Source organism: Trachemys scripta, chromosome 19 (genome assembly GCF_013100865.1).
Source record: "Trachemys scripta elegans isolate TJP31775 chromosome 19, CAS_Tse_1.0, whole genome shotgun sequence".
In the NCBI taxonomy this organism is placed as follows: domain Eukaryota; kingdom Metazoa; phylum Chordata; order Testudines; family Emydidae; genus Trachemys; species Trachemys scripta.
This window is the reverse complement of record NC_048316.1, coordinates 12382936-12407001: the sequence shown is the minus strand read 5'-3', so window position 1 is coordinate 12407001 and position 24066 is coordinate 12382936. Positions and strand designations below refer to the sequence as shown.

Genomic DNA, 24066 nt, shown 5'->3' with positions numbered 1-24066 from the left:
TTTCTTGGAGCATGAGGCTGGCTTCCCCCAGTTATCTGAATGCAAAACCCACAAGGGCAGGAGCCTGCTGGAACGACACAGGTGCTGCCAGGATGGTACCTGCCAGAGCACCAGACTGGCTGCGACTGGCTCCTAAGTGCTGACTTTACCCTGCAGGTGATTCTGCGGTTGCAACAAACATCCCAAGTGCTCTCAGAGCTGCCCACAGCCTTTCCATTAACCGCTCTGCAGAGCGCTGGCTGGCTGTCACAACCTCCCAGAGCCCCTTCTGGCTGGCCGCAGCATGAATCACACCTTCTCCTTCCGTGAAACCGAGATAAGCCAACGCTGCTGAATCTGAGCTGGAGGAGTAACGCTCCTGCTCTGCCCCATGTTGAACTCGGGGCTTGCCGGGCTGAGAAAAGAGATTTCCTCCATCTCCACAGCTCTAACTGTAAAGATGCCCCTGGAATCCAGAACCCCTGAGTGAAACCAGGCTCTTATCACTGGATCTCTGCAGCAGGGCACTACATAATGCTCCAAAGAGGGAAGGGACAAGAGTGCCTTACAAAAGGCTTCTCTTCTAAGGGGAATCATTGGCAACAGCTAATGAGGTTGACGGGATTTCTCTCTTCCGAGTTGTTTTGTGGGTGCATTAAGGGTTTCTAACCCAGAACAGCAATTAGAACCAAGTTGTTTTGGATTCTTGACTTGCCCAGATGCTCTCAGCAGCCAGCAGCTGTCAGACAAATCCATAGCAGGGATTCCAGCACCTGAAGGACATTAAGAAATTAGGGGCTTTAAGAACTGAACTGAAAAACATGAAGCCAGAGTGAAAAATTAAGAGTTCCTGATGGAAGAAAATTCCCCACCCCCACAAGGAGGTGTAGTTTTAATGTCACTGAGAATAACCAGCAATTTAGTGTTTGAGGATATTAGCAAATTGCAGTGGGTGATCTCAGCTTTGACAATGACCCCTTCTCGTGCGAGTAAGGCAACTACTGCAGCAGAACTGGGGAGGGAGAAGAAAATCAACAAGAGAGGGGAGGGGAAATTCGCTGCACTCCTCCACATGGGACATGGTGTAGATTGTTACCCTCCAAACCGCAGGCATTTCTATAGGAAGAGCAGTATCAGGGCAACTTCTGATGAAAGGAGACGGCAGGAGAGAAGAGAGCGTTCTGGCCAAGAGCAGTCAAACGAAGCACCTCTCTGGGGCTGGCCAGCAGCTCAGGACTTAAATAACTCTTCTACTCTCTGCCAGCGAGATGTTCTCTGGTCCCCGGACTGCGTGAGAGAGAAGCCAACCATCGTGTCCTTGGACATGGGGCATCCAAGCAGAAAGCGAGGGCATGTGCAGGCTTGGAAGAAGGAGGGCGCCATACCGACAGCAGGGTCAGATGGTCTGGTAGTGCTGTCTCAGTCTTGCCTGCAGAAATTCATGAGTCAGGTTGTGCCGTGTTATTATTCCAACAATCTGGTTAGGGGAGAGAGGAAACCATACAAGTCAGTCTCACCGACTCACGTTGGGTGACAAGGGCTTGGTGGAGGAGAGGAAGCAGTAGTGTTTCTTCTGGCTGACCTGAAAAACCAGGTGAGAAGTCTCGGGCAATTCTCCGAGAGGCTTGGTCTAGACACAGGGCTGGGAGCCGGTTCAAGCTCTAATTCCTGCTCTGACAGGATTCTCTCTCTTAGGGCTTGTCTACACTCAAGTTACGCCAATGTCACTAGACCAGTATAACTGTAGCACAACCTTAGCATGGATGTAGTAATATCAGTATGAAGGTTCTTTATAAGCATATGGGAAGGGGAATAAGCTGTGCTGGTATAAAGCACAATATAGCTATATATCTGCAGGAAAATCATACCACTAACCGAAATAGTTACATTGGTACAAAATCTGCATACAGTCGAGACCACAGACAAGTCACCAACCTCAGCCTTTCTCCATCTGAAACTGGTTTAATACTGCCCATATGGGGTGGTATCGCTTCGTAAGCTATATAATGATGCCAACTTTTTCAAAGTCAGGTGCGTCGAGTTGGACGCCTCTGTGGCCGGAATACCGGAGGTGCTGGGTGCATCACTGGGAGCAGCAGGTGCTCAGCACGTTGGGAAAGAAAGGATGCTTAAAGTGAGGCAGCTAAAAGGAACACTTTTGGCCAATGTGTTACTGCTCTCCAGTCTCTGTGGAAAAGAGTGAAACCGTCTCTAGATCAGTTTCTTTCAATTCACCTTCCGTAGGGTCCAAGTAGCCAGGTTTCTAGTCACCCCCCACTTTAAGATCATGCTTGATCTATTTTCAGCCGTTTCTAGACGGTGCTAGTTACACCTCAGAGTATCATTTAGGAAAGAAACTCCTCAGTGCCATATGGTTTTGGACACCCACTCTACTGAAGCTGCCTGTCTGGTCACAGCCCAGCTGTACATGATCGGGTCCTCAACATCCTCCTTCCTCACCCCCAGGAACAGCTCCATGCTCAGAACAGGAAATCTGAGGGAAGGAGGGAATGAATACTTCAGACTACAGCTGCAGAGGCAGGTAAAGCCAGGATCTTTCCCCACTTCTACCCAGCTTAACTTTTACTGTAAGGGCCAATACAAGGGCCGACTCAGGCCCAGAGATGTGTTGGACTCTCCTGATGAGCCAGCAGCATTAGGCACTTCTGTATCGAGACATTTTAGCTAATTGTGTTAATTGCCTTTTTAGCCTCAGAGTCCATCCGCTGGCTCCTCTGGCCAGCACAACCCTCGTGTGGGCGTACTAGAGAGACGCCCATGAAACCCACTGTGGGAGGTCACCTGGGGAGATGGTTAGTAGCAGCAATAAATTCTAGGCAACCCAGGAGAGCCAGAGGACGAAGGCTGAACAAGGTAAAGTGCTGGGTGCTTCCTGGTCTCCTGCCCTCACCTACAGCGCTGCTCTGCCGCACAAGTGGCTGGGGGAAGATTTAAACCTTGTGAAGTATGGACAATGGCAGAAACACCAGGTGGTGATCAGCAGAATGGGGATGCATGTAAAGATCAGTGCTAGGATCCTTCTGTATACTCTGTAGGGCCACAGTAGAAAATGTGCGACCGCTCAACAGCTCTTGCTTGCAATGTTTGCTTTCCACTAGCAGGCTCAGTGGGGCAAACATCAGAAACCCTGACACTCGGAGAAAGCTTCTGCAGCCTCATCCTTGCCTACCACATCAGTTATGTCTCTGAAATACACTGGAGCTAATTCTAGGTGTTCGATAAGAGGATGACATGTACAATCTCTGGGGCAACTTTGCTTCATGTCACGATAAACCCTGTCAAGAGACCCACCAGTGCAACAGCTCACCCAATACACGTGCGGGAGGGGGTCTTGCTCATGTCCTGCGGTTAGTCCTGGTATGCTTTGCAGATTTTCTTATCCGGGATGCTGACTCTTTACTATGTTCATGGGAAGCTGAGGACACCTGATGGGCACTTTTGGGCACTGCAAATGCCACAAGTCTGGATAATTGGATTGGTTCTATAGTTGACTGTCTCCGCTCTTACAAATGCAATGTAAATTCCTGTCTATTAGAAGAATGTGCCCCAACCTGGAGAGATCGCTCCCAGGGGCTTTCAGTCGTCTTTGGCTGCAGACACTGCCAAAACAGAGGGCAATTAGTGCCACTTGAGGTGGTTTTTGTCAAGGGGACCCTTGCCCACTGGGAAGTGGACTAAGACCCCTGAACAGGCATCAGACAGCATCAGCTTCCAGTCACAGCCAATCTAGGCTGGATCCAGACTTGGGACACGTGAAGGTTTCATCTTTATTACCAGCCTCAGTTAAAGATTTTTCAAGTGAGCAGGTGTCAGTTAAGACACAATTGGGTGAAACTTAACACCATATAGTGGAGAGAGGTTTCTCCATCCTCTGAAAGTCACATTCTGCTTGCTGTCAGAACAGGTTTCTTCAACATCAATCTGGGACTGAAATGTAGCATGGGGCAGGCCCCATAAAGCCACCCTCAGCCAGGACACGGCCGCAGTATGGACTCACCTCTCCCACCGCATTCACCACTGGTAAGTGCCTGAGCCCCATTGTCCTAAAGAGGTTGAAGACTTGCGAGGCATGAGTGTTAGGGGAGACCGTGAAGGGAGATGGGTTCATGTAAGGAGTGACGTCCTGGGGAGAGTCAAGAAGAAAACACAGAGGTTATTTCTACCAGGTAGTTTCAAAGTGAATTTCCATTCTCCAGGAAGGGAGGGGATGAGTGGGGGCTTTACCCCTGTAGACTCCATGAGTCTTGGGCCGCTTGCCTGGGCCTGCTGGCCCAATCCAGCGGCAGGGAGATTTTGAACAGGTACAAGTGAGATCCATGTATCAGGGGGTAGCCGTGTTAGTCTGTATCTACAAAAACAACAAGGAGTCTGGTGGCACCTTAAAGACTAACAGATTTATTTGGGCATAAGCTTTCGTGAGTAAAAACCTCACTTCTTCGGATGCAACCGAAGTGAGATCCATATTCACTTAAACCAAGAGTCAAGTCTATTGAGAACAGGAGCTGTTCTCCCACTAACATTCAATTGATTTGTTAAATCCAGGCAGCTAGGAAGTGGTCAGAAAAGTATTTCAGACCAAGATGTCAGAGGTGCAGGATTTTTGGTCACTGTCACCCAGAGTGGATTTGAACCTGGGCTCAACCTAAAGCAGCAGCCCGGGGAGACCAAAATTGGAATTTGGGAGTAAGTTTAGGTATGAAGTGTCTCCGTAACCCCAGGCCGGGGAAGCATTTTTAGAGGTCTTTGGAGCATTCCTGAGAACATGTATCAGGGAGAAAGGGCACCACGACAGGGCAGCAGGTTCCCATCAGCATCTCTTACCACTATCATGCGTGGGGTCAGCAGCGTGAGGTCCAGGTCATGAATATCAGGGTAACGGGGGTAATCCTCAGCCATCTCAGCATACGATAGTCGAGGCTGGCTGGTGCTCTGCAATTCGACAATGAAAAAGCCTCGCTGAGGAGAAGCATCACCCTTCCGAAAGGGTATTCCTAAAGCGGCCGAAGCCATGCGAGAGCACAGGCAAGACTGGAGCTCTCAGCAACCCTCCAGGTCCCCCGACAGGCTCAGGGAGTTACACACGTGTCTGGAGAGGGATGCTTGGAGATAATTCACAACGGAGCAGGACACACTTAACCAATACAAGGAGTCACGCTTTTGGCAGAGGAGAGGAGAGGAGAGGAAAGGACTGATTTGCTCTCCAATCCATGGAGATACTTTGCGGGACTTGGGCACCAAACATGCTGGATCATTTCACTTGCTACACGCCTGGAGATACATCTGTCCAGCAAGCCACTGAGAGGCAGAGACACGGGACAATGACACCATGCTGATGGGTGTGCTATGGAAAGTCAGACCTCTCCCCTCCCCTTCTCCACTCCCACGAGGGGATGTCACCTCTACGCAGTACACTGGGCATTTTCATAGAGAAGCTGCTATTGTTTGGTAGCTGTGCCTTTTCCCTGCGCTTGCACAGTTACATAACAGGCGTAGTTCTCACTTCGCAGACAAAAGGGAGAATTCACTGTTCTACCCGTTGCAGCTTCTAAGGGGACCATGGAGTTTAAAATACAGCATGGCAGCCCCTGGGGATGCCGTCTTCCCAATTCCTCCCTTCCCACAGAGCATCCTCATCTGCCCCAGAATCTGCAAGACCCACCGACTGACTCTCAGAGTAACAGACTCCTCGGACGAGCAGGGTAACCAGCTGCGAGCGCAAGATCAAGCCGTGGAAGGTCAGAGGTCGGAAGCGTTCCTCCATGGTCCACTCTTCACTGGGGGACTGGTCTGGGTACAGGTTGGGGTATGGAGTGTATCTGTGACAGATTTCACACCACTTGTTACAATGGGTACTGCTCAGAAGTACTTAAAAGTAACAATGGCAGAGGAACAGAACCACCAAAATAGGTTACTGTCTGACGCTGTGAAGTGCTTGGCCCACACAGAGTGCCGTTCATGCAAGCATTTCAACGCACTTCACAATAGGGAAAACGCTTGCCCATCTCTCGTACAGATCAGGAACCTGAGGCAGAGGGTTAAGTGACTTGCCCCAACACAGCAACTCAGTGGCAGAAGCAGACCAGAAACCAGTCTTCCCAACCCCGACGGAATCCCTGCTCTGACCATTAAACCGCACACGTGTATGAAACTCAGCTGGGGGTCTCAGCCCAGCTCCCAGCAGGCTGCTGTCCACATTGTGAAACCAGACCAGTGCAGGACGACACTGGCTGCTAGCTCAGCAGGGATCACCCAGGCAGGGCGAGGCACACGAGGGGGGAACTTTGCCCTGCCCCCACCCATGCTGCAGATACAGCTGGCTGGTTTCACAATCACCACGTCCCCTTACAAAAGAGGGGCAGGTGTTAGGAGTTAGGTACACCTGCAGGAGCCAGTAGGGAAGTCTAGAGGAGGAATGGCGACGTCGTAAGGCGTGGAGATGACCGGGCTGGAGCACAGTAAAGAGAGAGGAAGAACGGTTCAGTGGCTAAGGCCCCAGCCCTACAACTTGGGAGAGCTGGGTTCAAGTCCCTGCTCTGCTGCAGTGACAAGTCCTTGCCTTGGGAAAGTCACTTAGTCTCCTTCAGCACCCCATCTGTACAATGGGGCTAACGGCCTGGCCCGGCCTCACAGTGCGCTGTGAGAAGATGTGAGGCGTTCAGTCACTATGGTAACGGGGACCACATAAGCACCATAGGTAAACCCCACTGTGTTTCAAACCATCGCCACCCCCCGGGGTCTCACCGTCTCTCTAGCATCTGCTGCAGCAGATCCTCCTTCTCGGGCGGCTCCTCTGGCGCTACGTGCTCATCACACATGTTGCGCAGCTCGCTCGAGGGGTAAGATTTCATGGACTGGCTCCGCTTGCGCTGCTCTCCAGCTCTGGTGAGGATGCTGGATTTCTGGGGGGGGGGGGGGGTGAGCAGAACCTTTAGACAAGGGACACAGGTCTCGTGCAAAAACAGGGGGTCAGCAATCAGGTAAAGTGCAGAACATCTGAGTGCTCTAGGCACGGAGTGCAAGAATGAACCCGTTCTGATGTGAACGAAGTGGCCAGCGAAGGGCTGGCTGCTCCGGAGCTCTCCCAGGAATTGTATTTGCAGGTATTGCCAGGACTGCAGGATTCACGCTCTTAAAAATGAGAGAATCTAGAGCTGGAGCAGGCCTGATGCTGCCCAGGTTCTTGCTAGCTCAGGAGTGCTCCATACGGCACATTCACAAGCATTCCACCCCCGCCCACCCCACCCCGCCCAGTGGTACGTGTCCTGAAGGAACGAGTTTCCACCACTGCCCTTGGGAGAGAATTCCTCACCGAGCACGACAGCTTCACTCCATCCCTCCTGCCACATACTTAGAAAACGGGGAAACTCTTCCCGACACCAAAACATATTCAGCTGCGGAACAAAGTCGAGGACAAGCTGCACACTGAGGCAAGCATGACTTGTGCACCATCGACCGCCCGGATGACCAGGAAGCTGCCTCCCTCCATGATCAGAGAAAAGCCCCTTATCCCCGAGGGTACTGGGTGGCCACCTCCCTCCTCACCTTGAATCTAATGTTGTTGCTGATCAGCTGGTTCCCCTTCATGAACTCCTTCTCATTCCCCCGGTTCTCCGTCACCACAGGGAAGGCGTGATGGACCGTCGTGCGCAGGATACTGACCAGCGACTGGATCCGGGTGTGGGGATACACGTACGTCAGGTTGGGCTCCATGATATCGCTGGCTCTCAGCCTGAGGCAATGCAGAAATGCACAGCTGTAGGTGCCAACACACTAGCTGCAAACAAGCATGGTGCAGAACCAGCACCAGAGAGAACCCCATGGAACCCATTTCACGTTAGTGCTGCCTTTGCAATTCCTACAAACCCAGTTTGCAGAGAACAGCTGTAAGGTTACCGAGACAGCAGCACTATCTACATAGCATCACAGGAGTGCGCGATGCATTAGACAAGCTGACAAAGGCTCCTGTCCCTCTAACTTAGACGGACAACGCAAGGGTTCCTTCTCCTTCACTACCACCTGGAAAGGGAAACAAAAACTGCGTACTGCCTCAACGTTTTCACCAAGCCCTTCGTCGCTGTGTTCTGTCGCAACCTCTAGGCTTTGCGGTTCTACAGGAAGCAAAGTGTCCAAGTACACGGGGAAGCACCCAGGGGTCAGTGATTTTATAACAGTATCAGGCAGAGCCTGCCCTGCTACCTCCATTCACTAAAAGAGCAATAGGTTCTTTAGCTGGACATAAGAACGGCCATATTGGGGCAGACCAAAGGTCCATCTAGCCTAGTGTCCTGTCTTCCGACAGTGGCCAATGCCAGGTGCCCCAGAGGGAGTGAACAGAACAGGGAATCATCAAGTGATTCATCCCCTGTCGCCCAATCCCAGCTTCTGGCAAACAGAGGCTAGGGACATCATCCCTGTCCATCCTGGCTAACAGCCATTGATGGACCTATCCTCCAGGAACTTATCTAGTTATTTTTTGAACCCTGTTATAGTCTTGGCCTTCACAACATCCTCTGGCAAGGAGTTCCACAGGTTGACTGTGCGTTTTGTGAAAAAATACTTCCTTTTGTTTGTTTTAAACCTGCTGCCTAGTAATTTCATTGGGTGACTCCTAGTTCGTGTGTTATGTGAAGGAGTAACTAACGCTTCCTTATTTACTTTCTCCACACTAGTCATGATTTTATAGACCTCTATCATATCCTCCCTTAGTCATCTCTTTTTCCAAGCAGAAAAGTCCCAGCCTTATTAATCTAATCCCAGACTTATTAATTAGCGATGCATTTCAATTAACCAACCAACCCACCCTGATGAGATATTAGCCCACTTTAAAGATGGGAAAAGGGAGGTTCAGAGAGGTTAGGTGACTTTCCCAGTCCACAGTGGCAGAGAAAGGGATAGCTCTTAGGAATGCCTTTACTCTGATCACTCTGCCATCCACCTTTCTCAAGAAAAGCCCCAGGCTTCCCACCCCACTGCAGGCTTTATGCACAATCTCAAGATACTTCTCCAATGCTTCCATGAAGTCCCATAGGGAGAGAAGAAGAGGTGTCCCATCCTGAAGAGCATTTACCACCAGGCCAGAGAACCACAATCAGTTCTTAAAACACAGGTACATTCGAGAGCAATGTCCTTACTTGTCCATTTCCACCTCCGTCTCCCACTCCAGCAGCGGCACCCCTCGCAGGGTCACGTGGATGTCGTAGATGCCCTTGTTAAAGAAGTCTCCTGTCCATTTGGCTACCTAGAAAGACAGAAAAGTAGTAGTTCAACCGCTTTCCAAGCACAGGACTCCTAGTCCTCAAACCTGAGAGGCGGCGGATAGGATGGACATGCATGGGAGCCTCCCTCAGCCAAGCAGAGAAAAGCCAAAGTCTGGCCAGGAACCAAGAGGGGGCGTAGACATGGTGCTCACCATCAGGGTGATCATTATCGGAAGCCCGTACGTGATCTCATTGGTGGATTCTATCAGGATGACGGTGAGGCTAATCGTCATGCGGACCACGCCTCCCAGGAACGCCGCCGCACCAATCAGTGCAAAGGTCCCCGAGTAGATGTGGTCCAGCCCAATGTAGCTATGGAGGAAGCACACACAGCCCTGGCATCAGGACCAAGCCGGTCAAGAGTCTAGACAGCGTCAGCAGCGTTCTACAGCACACGCACACAATGCACCTTTTGAGGAGGTTGGCGACCAGGCGTCCGAAGGCAGCCCCGCAAAGCAGTGACGGTACAAAGAGACCACTGGGCACAGAGCTCCCATACGTCCAGCAGGAGAGTAAGAAATAGAGAAGGAAGAACAGGGAGAGCGTGACTGGGCTGAAAGTACCTGCAACACAAGAAGAGTTATGACCCAGGGGCACAGGCCTCCTGGGTCAAGCTGGGATATTACAACGTCCTCCCTTGGGATCGGAGCAGACTCTCCTCTCCACCCCAGAGCAACTCCTTAGTCTCAGAGTCCCAGTGAGCACTAGTGAGGATGACGAACCAGACCAAGGGAGAAGCTAAGACCGCAGGCCCTATTCACTGCAGCTGGAGCCCTAGTCCTGTTTCTCAGCAGGCCCTGAAAACCGCAGGAATCTGAAGAGGCTTTTAATTCTCCGATTCCCATGGAACCACAGGTAAGGCTTAGACAAGACTCTGATGATGCTGGCGGGGAACCTGAGCACGGCATCTCCTGGACACTCACCATCCTGGTGGAAGAGCTGCAGGATGGCTGACTCCTGGGGGTTGAAGAAGAGCGTTGCCATGTCATTGTAGGTTTCATTGGGGCAGAAGAAAGTCTTGATGCTTGAATTCACATCCTCTGATGAAGAACCCTAACCAACAGCAATCAGACATTATGTTAATATATAATCCAGTCACACACACACACACACCTTTCAGCATTGCCTTTGGGGGAAATCACATCCAGACAGAGGATACAGGACTTCAAATGAGCCCAGATACACAACTGCCACCACTTTTGCCCCAGGGGGCAATATTCTCTCACACATCTGGCTTTCATCAGTGCATGCAGGCCTATACCTATAGGTGATGGAGTCTGTTAGTGAAGCTCTGTGGGTGAGTCTATGAAGGGTGTATATTAACGTAGGTGAGGTTGCGTTACATGGACACACTGTACAGATGCGTGTTTCCTGGGGCCGTGGGGACTGTGCCCCTCTGTAGGACGAGTGTTACCTGAAGGCTCAGAGTGCTGTTGCCACTAGGATTGGTGGAAGACATCTGCCGGCATTCTCCTAGAATCATGGAAGCTACGAACACTACAACGGTGGTTGTTAGACACACCAGCAGGCTCTCCAAGACTCTGCAAGCACAAAGCAGAAACCATGCAGGGACAACCATGCTCAGACTAATCAAGCCCTTGGTCTTTGCACACAGCCCTGCATCCAACATGGCTCTGAAAAAACTACAGTAACCAGCAATTTGTGGCTCCACTAAGCAGACAGCAGGTCACTTGAGGTTCTGCAAGACAGTCTGTCTAGTGATCATGTTCATTCCGACCGGCCACGCAGGCTGGGCAGAGGGATCCATCCAATCAGGAGTAAAGAGGCCAGTGTAGGCCAGGAGGCCCCTCCTCTGACATGGGATGACAGACTTTGAAAGCTCTTTGGCAGGTGAGAGTATTTGGACACCGTGTCATTTAACTCAGCACTGGGCTTGCCCTGTATGGACCCTCTCTGCCATCACATTAATCCAAGAGGCCCATACTAGGATCTGAGAGATGTTGCTAGAGCCTTTCCTCCAATTTCAGCCACTGCTCCTCTTATCCACATGCCCCCCAGGGTAGGGCTCTTGGCCTGTACAGCACATGGTGAGGCTAGCGTCCATAGCAATGTCTGACAGACAAGCTTTTAGCTGCCTTCCATGGGCTTTTCTGGATCATTCAAAATGTGTCTCTTCCTTGTTAGCTAAATGGTAATTTCCCGTAACCAGAGCTTGAATTATGCACTAATTTCCTGCATCAATGGATTGGACACAGTTTGACTTCAGATGTTCTGATCAAATGAACCGATTAAGTAAAAGGCACTGCCCTATCATCAGCTGTTCCTACCACGACTACGTAGTCCCGAGACAAGACCTAGGGAGACCCCCAGTGGTGACACACAGGCAGCACAAGCTGTATTGTTAGTCTAGGAACTGAAGAGATCCATAGAATCTGTGTACAGCAGCCTCAAAGAATCCCCTTCATACTCATCATAAAGGTGGTATAAAAGAGCCCGGATACAAGGGTCATTACAGGGTTGCAGTGGGATTGTAGTAGCTGAGGTTAGCTTAGCGTTCTCTGTGCAGATGCTATACGGTTTGCCAGGTTTTGTTATTTCACTGGGATGGATTTGCATCCTTTCACCTAGTCCCCACTTTTCAGTGCTTTAGCCTCCGTGGCTCTTACTCTTTGAGGCGCTGTGGACACAGACAGTGAGGACAGACAGACACCCACAGAGATTAAACCAAGGCAGGTGGAAAGGAGCACCGATACCTGACCAGCTTCGGCTTTGGATGCACGTTCCGCATGCGGTATTTCGCCAGCCTCTTATTCAGGCAGTTGAAGGTGGCTCCAAGAAGGCCTCCTACAATCCCCATCATAATGAAGAACCCCAAGTCCATGGCCGTCCAGAGGTGGCATTTTTTATCAGAGTCAGAACACTGGGGAGGGAGGACAGGGGAGGGAAGAGAGGGGGAGAAATGCAGGAGTGAGCAGATGGAGACGGACTGAAGCAGGCACCGAACACCTCAGCCACTTCTACCTCAGGCAGGAAACATTTAACAGCTCCGACCACAGACCAGATTCATTGCCTTTGTCAAAGCACAACAACAGCTTTCCCCTTTCTCCAGGGAGCAGCTAGGACGTTCCAGCCGGAGCGCCCCTCTGCCGAATTTCAACTAACAGCGTTGATTCGTTTCACAGAGCAAGCCAGAAGCTACAACCGGGGGCGACTGGAGAGGCAGTAAAGCAAGCACAACGCACCTTGAACTCCCCAAAGTTTAGCAGCCCAGGTAGCTGGAAAGATCCCCAACTTCCAAACTGAATCCCGGAGCGGAAGAAGTTCAGGGTGAAGGTGGCAGCCATGGAACAAAAGAGCTGGAGGAGAGAGGCAGGAAGAAAAACACCCGGGTCAATGGCGACAAGGCCAGTCTCTCCACACAGATCATGTCTGGGGAAGGGAGCTTGCAACCTACTGGCACTTCCAAAATGTTATCCTTTTACTGTGTTCAGAGAAAAAGACAAGAGACCACTTGATCCCCTACTCTGACCTCTGGCATAACACAGCTCCATAGAATTTAGCCCAGTCATTCCAGCAACAAGCCCCTCATTCTGGTCATGGGCACTGAGCAGCTAGAATCGATTACGTACACAGCTTGTTGGTGTGCGTCATTTATGAATTGAGGCTTAAATTGGCTCTGGATTGGATTACAATCCTGGGGAAGCCCTCCGCTCCTTTAATCCACGCTGGAGAGGGGAGTCTGCTACTGTTTCCCAGATGCGCAAAGTGTTTGGCAAAAAAGGGCCAAGTCACGTCACCAAAGATTGCTGTTCTGATGCGGTCTGAGAACTCTGCCAACTCCAGCCCAATGCAGCAATCCGAGTCAGAGAATTTCTCCAACCCTAAGGCAAGGCAAAGTCTGTTTCTCACAGCCCAGGGGGACACAGGGATCTAACCTCTGCCTACTGGGCTCCCACTGCCCAGAAGGAACAGGAGCAAAGCCATTTCTCAGAGCTGCCCCAACAATGCGGAGCAATTCCTTCCCGAGCGCGTTCCTGGGAAGCGCCACTAACCCCCCAGCTCTAATTCTCTGGCATCGACACTGCAAGCAGTTCACATTGTGCCAGGAGAGCTCAGCTTGAGAGATTCAAGAATCTCGGGTTCTTCACAGCCAAGCTCGCTGGCTTCCAGCTCAAATCCCCTCTCACAGGGAAGGGGAACCCAAAGACCCAAAGTTCTCACCACTTTCCACGTGAGCCCCTGGTTCCAGAAGGAGGAACCCTCTTCCAAGCTGAACAGAGTGCCCCCGATTGGGGCCCCAAAAGCTGCAGCAACCCCCGCGGCGGCCCCTGCAGATACAAAGTCCCTTTTGTCCCTAAGCAAAGAGGGAAACAATGAGAGTTTATATCAAGGGAGACTCTGGAAGGAACTCGGAAAAGGGGACTTAAGCCCGGGACTAAGCTAATTGCTTGATGGGGGCAGGAAGGAGTCTTACTCCTGCAGCCAGCTGTGCCCAGTGGGCAGTGGGTTTATCATCTCTCCTTAACGTAGTAAATACTGGCCAAAGCCAGACATATGATATGGGATTGAAGGGACCTGGGGTCTGATACATTATGGCAAATCTTGTGTCCCCAACACCTTTTGGAGGGGGCTGCGCACCAAGAGGATTGTGGGGGAGAGCAGGTGCCCCAGGAAGGAGTCTCACCTGGATATACAACTATGTACCTTCTCTCCGTTGGGCTGACAGGCTCTGGCTGACTGACCCACCCAATCCAACACCTCCACCCCACCCTACTCAGCCCTCCTCTTGGGTTCAGTACCTGTCACTTCGGAAATAGGGAAAGTTAAACTGGATCTTCCTAAAGGAGATGCTCTGGAACTGAAAAAACAGAAGGACAGAGTCAAAACTGACACAATGATGAACCAAGGCAGCCCTTCCCTCCCCCAACACTCCTCTGGGAGCAGCCAACACCTGGGAAACACCGAGCTCTTCTGCCTACATATCCATGGCGGAGGGAAAGCAGACCAGGAAATGTGCTTCTAAGGTATCGGTTGCTCTACTAGCAGATCCTATTTACAGAGCTCAGTGCGTGCTGGAGCTGGGAGCTTTGTCCCTGGAGGGTTTCTGCAAAGTACCTACTACCTGCTTCTGCTGACCAGTCTCCAGGGTTCTCTCTCCTCTCAGCACGAGGGAGAGGAACGTCAAATGCTCCCTTCCCTTCCTGCAACATCGTGGCCTAAACAGGCACTACATCCCATTGGGGATTAGAGTCAGTTTCCTTTTCGTCAATCAGCATAAGCAGAGAGTCTCTCCAGACGCTCCAGCACAGGGTCCTGCAGCCAGCACCGGCACACCAGAGGCTGTGATGCTGAGCCAGGAGGCAGAGTCTGCACTCAGGAGAAAGGTTCTTCAATTTGTCAGCTGTTCTGGCACAATGCGAACAGCTACACTGTGTGCTACTGTTAGCCTTATTGACCCCCCAAAAGGGGATCTCATCTTTATCCCTGCTCAGTGCCGGGTTTCTCCTGAGCCTGTAACAGCCCTTACCAGGTGGTTGAGGGAGGAGGTTATGGCGCTCTCACAGATTTAAGATGGCCCAAACGCGTGACCTAGAAACGCACAGTGGAGAGGGAGCAGAACGAGGCCAACTCAGCCATGTCATCCCTCTGTCATTACTTTAGCTTCTAGGAGAACACATCTAACAGACACTACACCTGATCTTAACCAAGGGGTTGAGATGGGATAAACTTCAGAGCAATGTCATAGAATATCAGGGTTGGAAGGAACCTCAGGAGGTAACTAGTTCAACCCCCTGCTCAAAGCAAGACCAATCCCCAAACAGATTTTTGCCCCAGATCCCTAAATGGCCCCCTCAAGATTGATCTCAGGACCCTGGGTTTAGCAGGCCAATGCTCAAACCACTGAGCTATCCCTCCCCCCAACGTCCTTAGTGCCTAACCCATCCCAGGCAGAGCCCAAGTCGCAGAGTCTCAGAGCATTTCCGGCACTAACCTGAGGCAAGCCAGCCCCCACAATAGCGCCACTGTGTATCATGGGGCCCTCCTTCCCTACAAAGAGACCTGAAAAACAGAAAGCGTTCTCATGGCAGAAGTCAGACATTTGCAGCTAAACCCAACATGCTCCGTCCTGTTCTGCAGTACTAGGAGAGAGGGGCATCACTTCTTTGCCACGGGGCACAGAAACCAGTCACCCCTGTGCCTGTGCAGAACTAGTTTTCAACCCTCTGCCCAGCATAGAGGCTGAGTGCAGACTCCCAAAGTAGGAGCACTGCCTGCTCCTTGGGGAAATTCAGGGGCAGAATGACTCCAGGCTGTCAATATTCCAGGCAGTGTCGGGCAGGCATGTCCCAGTGGGGCACATACGTGTTTGTGCCGACACATGCTTCTGCACAGTGAGGACTTCAGCCATGCACCTGAGGCTTGGCACTGGGACTGCACTAAATACATCCATCAAAGAGGGCTGTTATCCCCAGGTGTCTGCACTCTCCCAAGGCATAGTGGGGGACATGCTCTAGGCAGTGTGCTCCCGGCACTCAGACCAGTGTCTCTGTTCTCCTTCCCATCACTGGCTATAAAGGTGCAGAGCCACTACTGACCCGCCCACCTGGAGATTTTCAGTCAAACTCTGTTCCCCACCATCATACACTTAGTCCATGATGCATCTGTCGACTCCCTCTTACCTCCGGCTACGCTGAAGAGTACCCCCAGAGCTTTGCACACCAGCGTCCGGAGACGGACTATCCCTGGCACCTTCACTCCATTCAGGTAACACTTAATCTCCGGAATTCCAGAGCCGGCTGCCACGGGCTGCGGGGAGGACATGTTAAACACCACAGTGTGTCAGCAGGCTGACGAGCCCCCACCAATGAATGCAGAAAAGGACTATGGGAAAGAGCGCACCGAGAGGCTGAATTCAGTAGTCCTTGTAAAATGCTCTGAAATCTTGGGTGAGAAGGTGCTGCAAGAGGGCAACAGACTTTGTGTGCATTACCTGTTTGACAGCGAGGACAGAGAGGAGAGGAAAGGGTGTATTCAAAGCAGTCTCACCTCGATCAGGACAAGAAGGCTGGCAAGGAAGATGAAGGTCAGGTTAAACCCCAGCAGCTCCAGCAGGGACACGGCAAGGCAGCCCTTCTCGCTGCACTCCTCCACCGCTGCAGGGAGGGAGTCAAGGCAACAGGAACGCATACCTCAGCCAGTACACTCTGTAGGGTCCATTAACAGGACCCAAGGCAGCCACCAGCCTTCAGAAAGCAGGCTCCCATCGCAGCCCCCCAACCAAGCTGGACTAAACCCAAGATGCCAGAAACCAGGAAGAGCATCTGACAGGCCCATGATGTTCTTTCCAGGATCAATGTTTCCCAAGGGGTGGCAGCCCACTCCTTGGGTACTACACCCAGCAACCACAAAGTGGGCTTGACTTCCATCTTCACTGCAAACACCTTATGCCTTCCCCTTTCACTGCACAATTCACAGGGTCCAGCAACAGAGAAGGACAAGGAGAAAGGCTGATGACACTTTATGTGCATGAAGTATAAGGCAGCTCCTCTGAGAAGGAGCCAGGGAAGCATGGGGGTTAGAAAGCCACAGGGTGGGCCTAACAGACGATGCTGATGATTTAGTATCAAATCATTCTGAAGGTGCTGCTACAGAGACACTCCACGGCAAGGATTTTTTTTTTTTTTTTTTTTTTACAAGACGGGGCCAGTTCCTCTTCCGGAATCCAGCTCTTGGTCCCAATGATTCAAAGCCCAGATCCTGGTTAATGGAGTTTTGCCAATGGCTTCAGTGGTAGGAAGACTGGGCCAGAGAGCACCCGTACACAGGATACCGTGCTACTCACGCTCTGTCACCTCGGCCAGGGGGACTTTCCCAACTACTGAAGCAGAACCCCAAGTAGGACGTTTAGTGGTTAATAAACCCCTCCGCCCAGGAGAGTTCTCTAGTGGAACCAAGTTTTTAAGACAAGGCCATGGTTTTAAAGAGAAAGAGACCACCTGAGTCCAACAATAAGGCAGGCACCACATAAAGGATACAGGTTTGTACCACATGGAATTTAAGTTGGGAAAAGAGTCGCACAAAGAAATCAACAAACAGACCCACCTGTGAAAGAGAGAAGAGGAGAGACCTGGCATCAGAGATCAATTACTTGCAAACGCCGACAGATCACCCCCCGGGACAGCTGCAGTCTGACAGAACACTGGTAGTGCAGCAATTATGCACGACAGCTCCTGTACAGGAGTGGGGACGGAGGGTCAAGGCAAAGTCACTCTGGATGCTCAGACTCGCTCCCTGCGATGCTCTTCTCAAATGCATCCACTCCCATCTTATAGCCAAGATGAGGCAATGATCTCGCCATACGACTGCCTGGGCAAGTTGAGAAGAGCTAGGAAAGAGACACTCCCATGTGAGCATATTAGCAGTGGGAGCAAACTGCAGCTGAATCCATCAGTCCCATGGGAGTAGCTCCGTCAACAGAGTCCAGGTCTTGACAGTCTGTATGAAACCTGAGCCACGCACGGACCATCCCCAACGTCACAGGCAGCCCAGAAGACCCTAACACAAACAGTGACTCCTCACGTAAAATCCTCCCGGTTACTGTTGTTACGTTGCTGATCAATTCGGGAACATGCTGGTTTAAAGTTGTGCAAGGCTCCCTTATAATGTTGTTTGGCAGCTGCCTGCTTTGTCCACTGCTTGCAGGAAGAGCAGCCCGTTGCAGCGAGCTGGTGGGGGCTTGGAACCAGGGTGGACCAGCAGCCCCCCCCCCCCCCATCAGCTCCCCGCTCCCCTAAGTTCCCTGTGCAGCAGCAGGCTACCAATGGCCGGCAATTCAGCTGTCCCTCCCCCACTGCCATGTGCTGCTCCTGCCCTCTGCCTTGGAGCTGCTCCCCGGAGCCTCCTGCTTGCTGTGCAGGGGAGGGGGGAAGAGGGGGACTAATGTCAGGGTGTCCCCCTCCCCCCTGCTCCTGCCCCGCACTTACATCTTCTCCATATAGAGCAGGGGGGAGACACAACAGGCCTCAGGACGGAGAGAGCTGGCCGCAGCTGCGTCTCAGCTTCCTGATCTTTTTAAAGGCAATGTACTTAGAATGTGGTGTCAGCGTACTTAAAGGGGCAATGTGCATCTCTCCCCCCCCCCCCACACACAGGGTGTGTCTCTCTGTCTCCCCTCCCTCCATTCGTGCTGCCTTGTAGAGTGTGAGGCTACATTAACAATGTGTGAACCCTGAGGGCTCAGCCAAGTGCTAGTTCATCATTTAGCAGAAAGGCATTCCCTGGGAAATATTCCACCCTCTAACTTCACTACTTCAACCAAGCTTCACAATCATCTATGCTGTGTACAGTATTAAAATGTGTGAAAAAAAATTCCCTGGAACCTAACCCCACCCCCCGCCATTTACATTAATTCTTACGGGGAAATTGGATTCGCTTAACATAGTTTCAGTTAAAGTCGCATTTTTCAGGAACATAACTACAACGTTAAGCGAGGAGTTACTGTACACAGTGACGCTAGCACTTAGTACGCCTGAGGATAAAATTCTGTCCTATTTGATCATTCCATTAAGTGGTTTCTTAAGGCAGGTTTCACTGCAAGCAGAATATTAGCCTTCGGGGATCTGCAAGGTAAACCTTGTAAGGAAAACACACCGAGATGACTTACAGGGAAAAAACGTGCCCTTGAGAAAGAAAATAATTCATAGGCATTCCCTTGTGATGTTCAGAAAGGCCCGGCACCAGCCACAGACAAAGCAATCTTCTTAATGAAGCACAAGGCACTCTCCTAGTGCGCCTTTGGTTCTAATAACTTCCCTGCTTGCCACCCAATAGGCTCCTTACCAGTCCAGTGCAGACTCCAATGGCGAAAACCATCACCCACTTCACCGCTTCATACCTCCGGCCTTTCTGTTTAGGGCAAGGTAATATAAGCCAGTCAAAGAGCGCACAAATGGGGACCAGAGAAATGTGATATCACAGTCACCAGCTGGGACAGAACTGGAGAGAGAAAACGGTGGGCACAGACAAGTATCCCGAGGAGCATCAGAGGACTGGGGAGAGGGAGTTTGAACGATAAATACACCACGTTAAACCTCAGGCTCAGGGAAAGTCCTGGGTGCTGTGGGAGCTCTGTGCCTATCTCTGCCCTTTTGACAGAGAAGCTGAGCAGAGCACAAGGGTAAACAATACTACCCCCATGTGAATGGGGTCAGCCAAAACTGACTGCCATGGAGGATATTTCTATGGATTTGTCTCTCTTAAACCAACAAAACGGGGGAGAGAGAGAGAGCGAGAGAGAGAGAATAGGCTCCTACCTTGTTGTCCATGCTTTCCAGTACTTCCAAGTAGGGGTCATTGATACATCGGTCATAATCCAAACTCTGGCAAAGAACACCACAGAGTTAACGGGAGATAATCAGCTGAAACTGATCACGCTGAGGCTTATTTAGAACTCTGAGGCTCACGACAGGGGATGGGGAAGCATGTTAGGGGGTCACTGCAGTAGTTCAGGCCCTTGCCCCACTAAGAATAGAAGTGTTTGGGAGCAATTTCATTGAAAACAGAGGTTTTGAGAGATTGAAACATTACCCCTGTAGGGCTGGAAACCCAAGCCCTACAGCATTATTAGCACATGCGAACCAGGAAGGGAAACAAACCAATCTAGTTTATTGCCCAAACTGTGTGAAATTCAAAACCAACCAAGAAAGCATAGGAGATGGAAAGCAACTGAAATTTTCAATCCGGTTTTAATCTGAAGTAATTGTAACACACATGATTTAAACAAGATTTTTAGCTTGACAGAGTATCCAATTTCACATGGACTGCATCAAAATGATATGCCTAATCCTTCTCCCCCTAAAAGCTATGTATTACATGAAGGGTTCTACAGGGCCCATCGTCTCTCCCACTCCTCAACTCCCCCAGAAATATGAACTACTTGAGACAAAGGTCACCAGCTGAGAAATCCCTCTGCAGGCAACTGGAGAGATTCCAGAACAGATGACAGGCCCATGACGTGCAGGATACAATGCACAGGGTCTTAACTATATACTATAGGAGATGCAAAGCAACATAGAGCAGTATCATGGCTGGAGTCTTGCACTTGCAAAGCACAGCTAGTCTCAGATGTCTGTTTGCAGCATCTTCACCTATACAAGCAAAATGGTGATAGGATGCCCTGGTGTCAACCCAGTGACAGCAACACCTACCATGCCTGCGCCCTTCCCCACACTAAGAAAGCCTCTCCTAGGAATCAGAACCTGATGGGTGGAAGGGGCTGCTCCTGGCCAGGATGCTCCCAGACATTTCAACAAGGCAGCTGTAGCCAGCTTTCAATATATGTACCCTACAGCTACTAGGAAATAAACAATAGGAAACTGAACTACAGGCTCAAGTGAATACAACGTTGGTGAAAGGGGGACAGCGTGGTGGCCCTGGGACCCTGACCTCAGAATGGTTCCCACCTAGATGGCAGCTGTACAGGCTTCCCTCAGACCATCACACCTGAACCCTGGCCTAGCAAAACCCTGGGTAGTAGTGAGAGGCAGTTCTCCATTACCCACCCAGTCCTTGGCATCTCTGCTGATACCAAAGATGCCAAGGAGTGCCAGCTGTGATGGTGCTTGTGCCACTACAAAAGGAATGAGACCCAATCTCCACCACCTCTTTCCACACACATTTCACAAGCGACAACTATTTAGTTTCTCACCTCATAGTCCTTGCGTGGAAGAATCTCGTCATCTTCTTCTTGTGTTTCCCCGAGGATAGTCTACAAAACAAACCCCAGAGGTAGGAGGAGAATTGTCAGGAGAGCTAATGTATAGGCACCAGATATCGCGCACTGACAGGTGTTCGTTATCATCGCACTGGTTAATCCACGTCCCCAGGTTGTAGGGGGCCCAGGGCAGTGCTCCAAAATGCTGGAGGGGGGAAACCAACAGAGTTGCCACTTCCCCAGGTCCTATTGCTGGAGAGAACACTGGAGCCAGCTGTGTGAGGCAGAGCTAGCAAGGGCACTCCAAGCAGCACATGAAGCATAATTCACATTCTTGCACTCCCTAAAGCTAGTACTGATGAAAAATGGCCTCCCCATGTTGCTCTGCAAGGGTAGCCAACCCTCAATCCAAGAACACAGTGGGAAGAAGGAAATTCCAGCTCGTAGACAGACCATTGAAGCAGAATCTGGAGCTAGACTGACATATTCAAACCCAGCATGATAGTAATGATCCACACTCATAACGCTTCACCTTATCAAAGCACTTTACAAACATTAACTAACCCACACAAAACACTGCAAGGCAGGACAGTATCGTTTCTTTTTTTAGAGATAGGGAAACACACACAGGAGTTATAGGAATTGCCCAGAAAGTCATCGGCACAGCCAACACTACCACTCAGGAGTTCCTTATTCTCAGGGCATGTCTACACAGCAGCTGGGAGGGGTAATTCCCAGCTCAGGTAGACATATATGCACTGGCACTGCTCAAACCAGCATCTAAAAATAGCAGTGGCCGCTCACACTATCGGCCTGAGTACAATCCCTACCCACCCCAGGGTACGTACTTGGGTGGCTGGCCCCCGGGGCCGCAGCCACACTACTATATTTAGGTGTTTGCTCAAGCAGAGCTAGCCGCCGTATGTCCACCCCAGCTGCGAATTGCACCTCCCAGCTACTGTATAGACACGTACCCCTCATCTCGTGTTCAATTCATTAGATACTGCTGCCAAATCTTAAAACCAGCACTCACCCTATTCTCCTTAGAAACTTATTCCACGTTAGCTGGGATGAATTTCTGCTCTCACCTGCCTGTGTTATTTCGGATTTTGATACCCGCAGTATAAGTGCGGCAAAAAGAATATAGGAAAGGGATATATAGTATGAACAGAAGAGGCGATAAGCCATGAACAAAGTCAAACAAAGAAAGGTGAAGGCAGATAGGATAGAGCCGCATGTGTGTGTTTAGAGGGGGGGATGATTTTGCATGGCACACAGGTAAGGTTAGCAAGAGAAAACGAGGACAGGGAATGGCTCCTTCTTCCTTATCCATTTAATTCCAACCCTTTTGCCTCATTTCAGACTCCAGGTAATTTTCAGTCCATGCATCTGAAGAAGTGGATTTTTTACCCATGAAAGCTTATGCCCAAATTAATGTATTAGTCTATAAGGTGCCACTGGACTCCTTGTTGTTTTCAAACTCCTGTGCCTCTTCCCACCCACTTGCCCTACTGCGATGAAGAAGCAAGAGCGCCGCAAAAAGGGAAGAAGAGAGTGGAGACGAGTTAACAGAACCGGCAGCCCCAACCCAGGCTGTATGTGAGACAAAGAGACATTACAGACGGCCTGAGCCACGGAGGGGGTGGGAGAAGCAGGGAAAAGCAAAGAGCAGACAAAAGCCATGGTGAATGCAAATGACTCCCCTGGTGGGGGAAGGGGGGCTGAGATGCTGAGAAGGGGGGGTTAGGAGATGCAGTGGGCGGAGCCGGAGGACTCCGCCTGCCCTGGCTGCCAAGGAGACAGAAAGGCTCATAAAAGTGTCTGGGGCTATTTGCATAAAGGAAAAGGAGCCGCGGCGCTCTGCTCCAGACGCCCTCCTGCACCCCAGCCCTGCAGCGGCCCCCAGCCCCAACCCTACCCGCTCCTAGCGCCTCTCCCTCTGTATCCCAGCCCTGCAGCGGCCCCCGCTCCCAGCCCCTCTCCCTCCACACCTCACTCCCAGCCCTCCAGTGGCCACCAATCCCAGCGCCTCTTCCTCTGTGCCCCAGTCCTACCCGCTCCCAGCCCCCTCCCTCTGCACCCCCCAGCCCCGCCCGCTCCCAGCACCTCTCCCTCCGCACCCCCAGCCCCGCCCGCTCCCAGCACCTCTCCTTCTGCACCCCCAAATCCCAGCCCCCCGCCCGCTGCACCCCGCAGCCCCGCCCACTCCCAACCCCCCTCCCTCTGCACCCCCCAATCCCAACCCCCCTCCCTCTGCACACCCAGCCCCGCCCACTTCCAACCCCCCTCCCTCTGCACCCCCAGCCCCCCTCCCTCTGCACCCCCCAATCCCAACCCCGCCCGCTCCCAGTCCCAGCTCTACCCGCTCCCAGTCCCGGCCCCCGCCAGTCTCCTACCAACTCCTCCGGGGTGCGGCTGTCCCTCTCCCCGCAGCACCGGCAGCAGCACCAGGGGGCCCCACACCCCGCCATCTTCCCCCGCCAGCCGCCCACCCCTCACGTGACCCCAGAGCAATCACGTGACGTCTCTCCCTCGCCCGCCTGTTCTCTCCCCACGTGCGAGGGGACGCGCGAGCCGCCCGGCGCAGGATCGCGTGAGGGGCGGGGGGAATGGCGGCTTCCTGGTCACGTGACGAGCGCGAGGCGACTCCTCCCCCCGGGGAGGAGAATTTAACGCGCGCTCCCGTAGCAACGGGCACGCGTAGGAACGTGGTGGGGCTGAGACAGCTGGAGACCGGGGTAAGAGCCGGGGGAACCCGGATCCGGGGCGGGGCGGCCTGGAGCCTCCCTCTGGGTACGGGGTGCGTCCGGGCGCGCCTGGGGGGGAGACCCCGGATCAGCCCCCCCCCAATCCCGGCGCCGGGTGCGCGCGTGGGGGGGAGACCCCGGATCAGCCCCCTCAATCCCGGCGCCGGGTGCGCGCGTGGGGGAGAGACCCCGGATCAGCCCCCCTCTCCCCCCAATCCCCGCACCGGGTGCGCGCGTGGGGGGGAGACCCCGGATCAGCCCCCTCAATCCCCGCGCCGGGTGCGCGCGTGGGGGAGAGACCCCGGATCAGCCCCCCTCTCCCCCCAATCCCCGCACCGGGTGCGCGCGTGGGGGGGAGACCCCGGCCCGGATCAGCCTCCCCCCCCCA

The 24066-nt window shown here is 52.2% G+C and overlaps 2 protein-coding genes across 5 annotated transcripts in view; one reads left to right on the top strand and one right to left on the bottom strand.

The window, feature by feature from the left end:
• Positions 1-24066, bottom strand: part of CLCN6 (chloride voltage-gated channel 6) — a 26721-nt gene continuing 2655 nt past the window's right edge. Inside the window, exons 1-24 of one of the 4 annotated variants that reach the window (XM_034753000.1) lie at positions 23328-23454; positions 20926-20985; positions 19532-19597; positions 19059-19124; positions 17255-17321; positions 16266-16372; positions 15899-16025; positions 15211-15278; positions 14018-14076; positions 13440-13572; positions 12461-12574; positions 11972-12138; positions 10672-10798; positions 10181-10310; positions 9667-9820; positions 9410-9569; positions 9132-9238; positions 7543-7729; positions 6742-6899; positions 5660-5816; positions 4822-4929; positions 3998-4123; positions 1365-1456; positions 1-752 (exon numbers count right to left, since the gene is read on the bottom strand). In XM_034753000.1, coding sequence (XP_034608891.1) covers positions 1376-1456; positions 3998-4123; positions 4822-4929; positions 5660-5816; positions 6742-6899; positions 7543-7729; positions 9132-9238; positions 9410-9569; positions 9667-9820; positions 10181-10310; positions 10672-10798; positions 11972-12138; positions 12461-12574; positions 13440-13572; positions 14018-14076; positions 15211-15278; positions 15899-16025; positions 16266-16372; positions 17255-17321; positions 19059-19124; positions 19532-19597; positions 20926-20985; positions 23328-23402 — 2604 coding nt within the window. In that variant the 5' untranslated portion in view covers positions 23403-23454 and the 3' untranslated portion in view covers positions 1-752; positions 1365-1375. Of the gene's footprint in view, positions 1457-3997; positions 4124-4821; positions 4930-5659; positions 5817-6741; positions 6900-7542; positions 7730-9131; positions 9239-9409; positions 9570-9666; positions 9821-10180; positions 10311-10671; positions 10799-11971; positions 12139-12460; positions 12575-13439; positions 13573-14017; positions 14077-15210; positions 15279-15898; positions 16026-16265; positions 16373-17254; positions 17322-19058; positions 19125-19531; positions 19598-20925; positions 20986-21964; positions 21984-23327; positions 23455-24066 lie in introns of those variants that run through there. The other 3 variants (XM_034752999.1, XM_034753003.1, XM_034753002.1) reach the window with 3 other exon arrangements.
• The window catches only part of MTHFR (methylenetetrahydrofolate reductase), a 15930-nt gene continuing 15424 nt past the window's right edge, over positions 23561-24066 (top strand). Inside the window, exon 1 of the mRNA XM_034753004.1 lies at positions 23561-23669. The gene's annotated coding sequence lies outside the window, so the exon portion shown is untranslated. The remainder of the gene's footprint in view (positions 23670-24066) is intronic.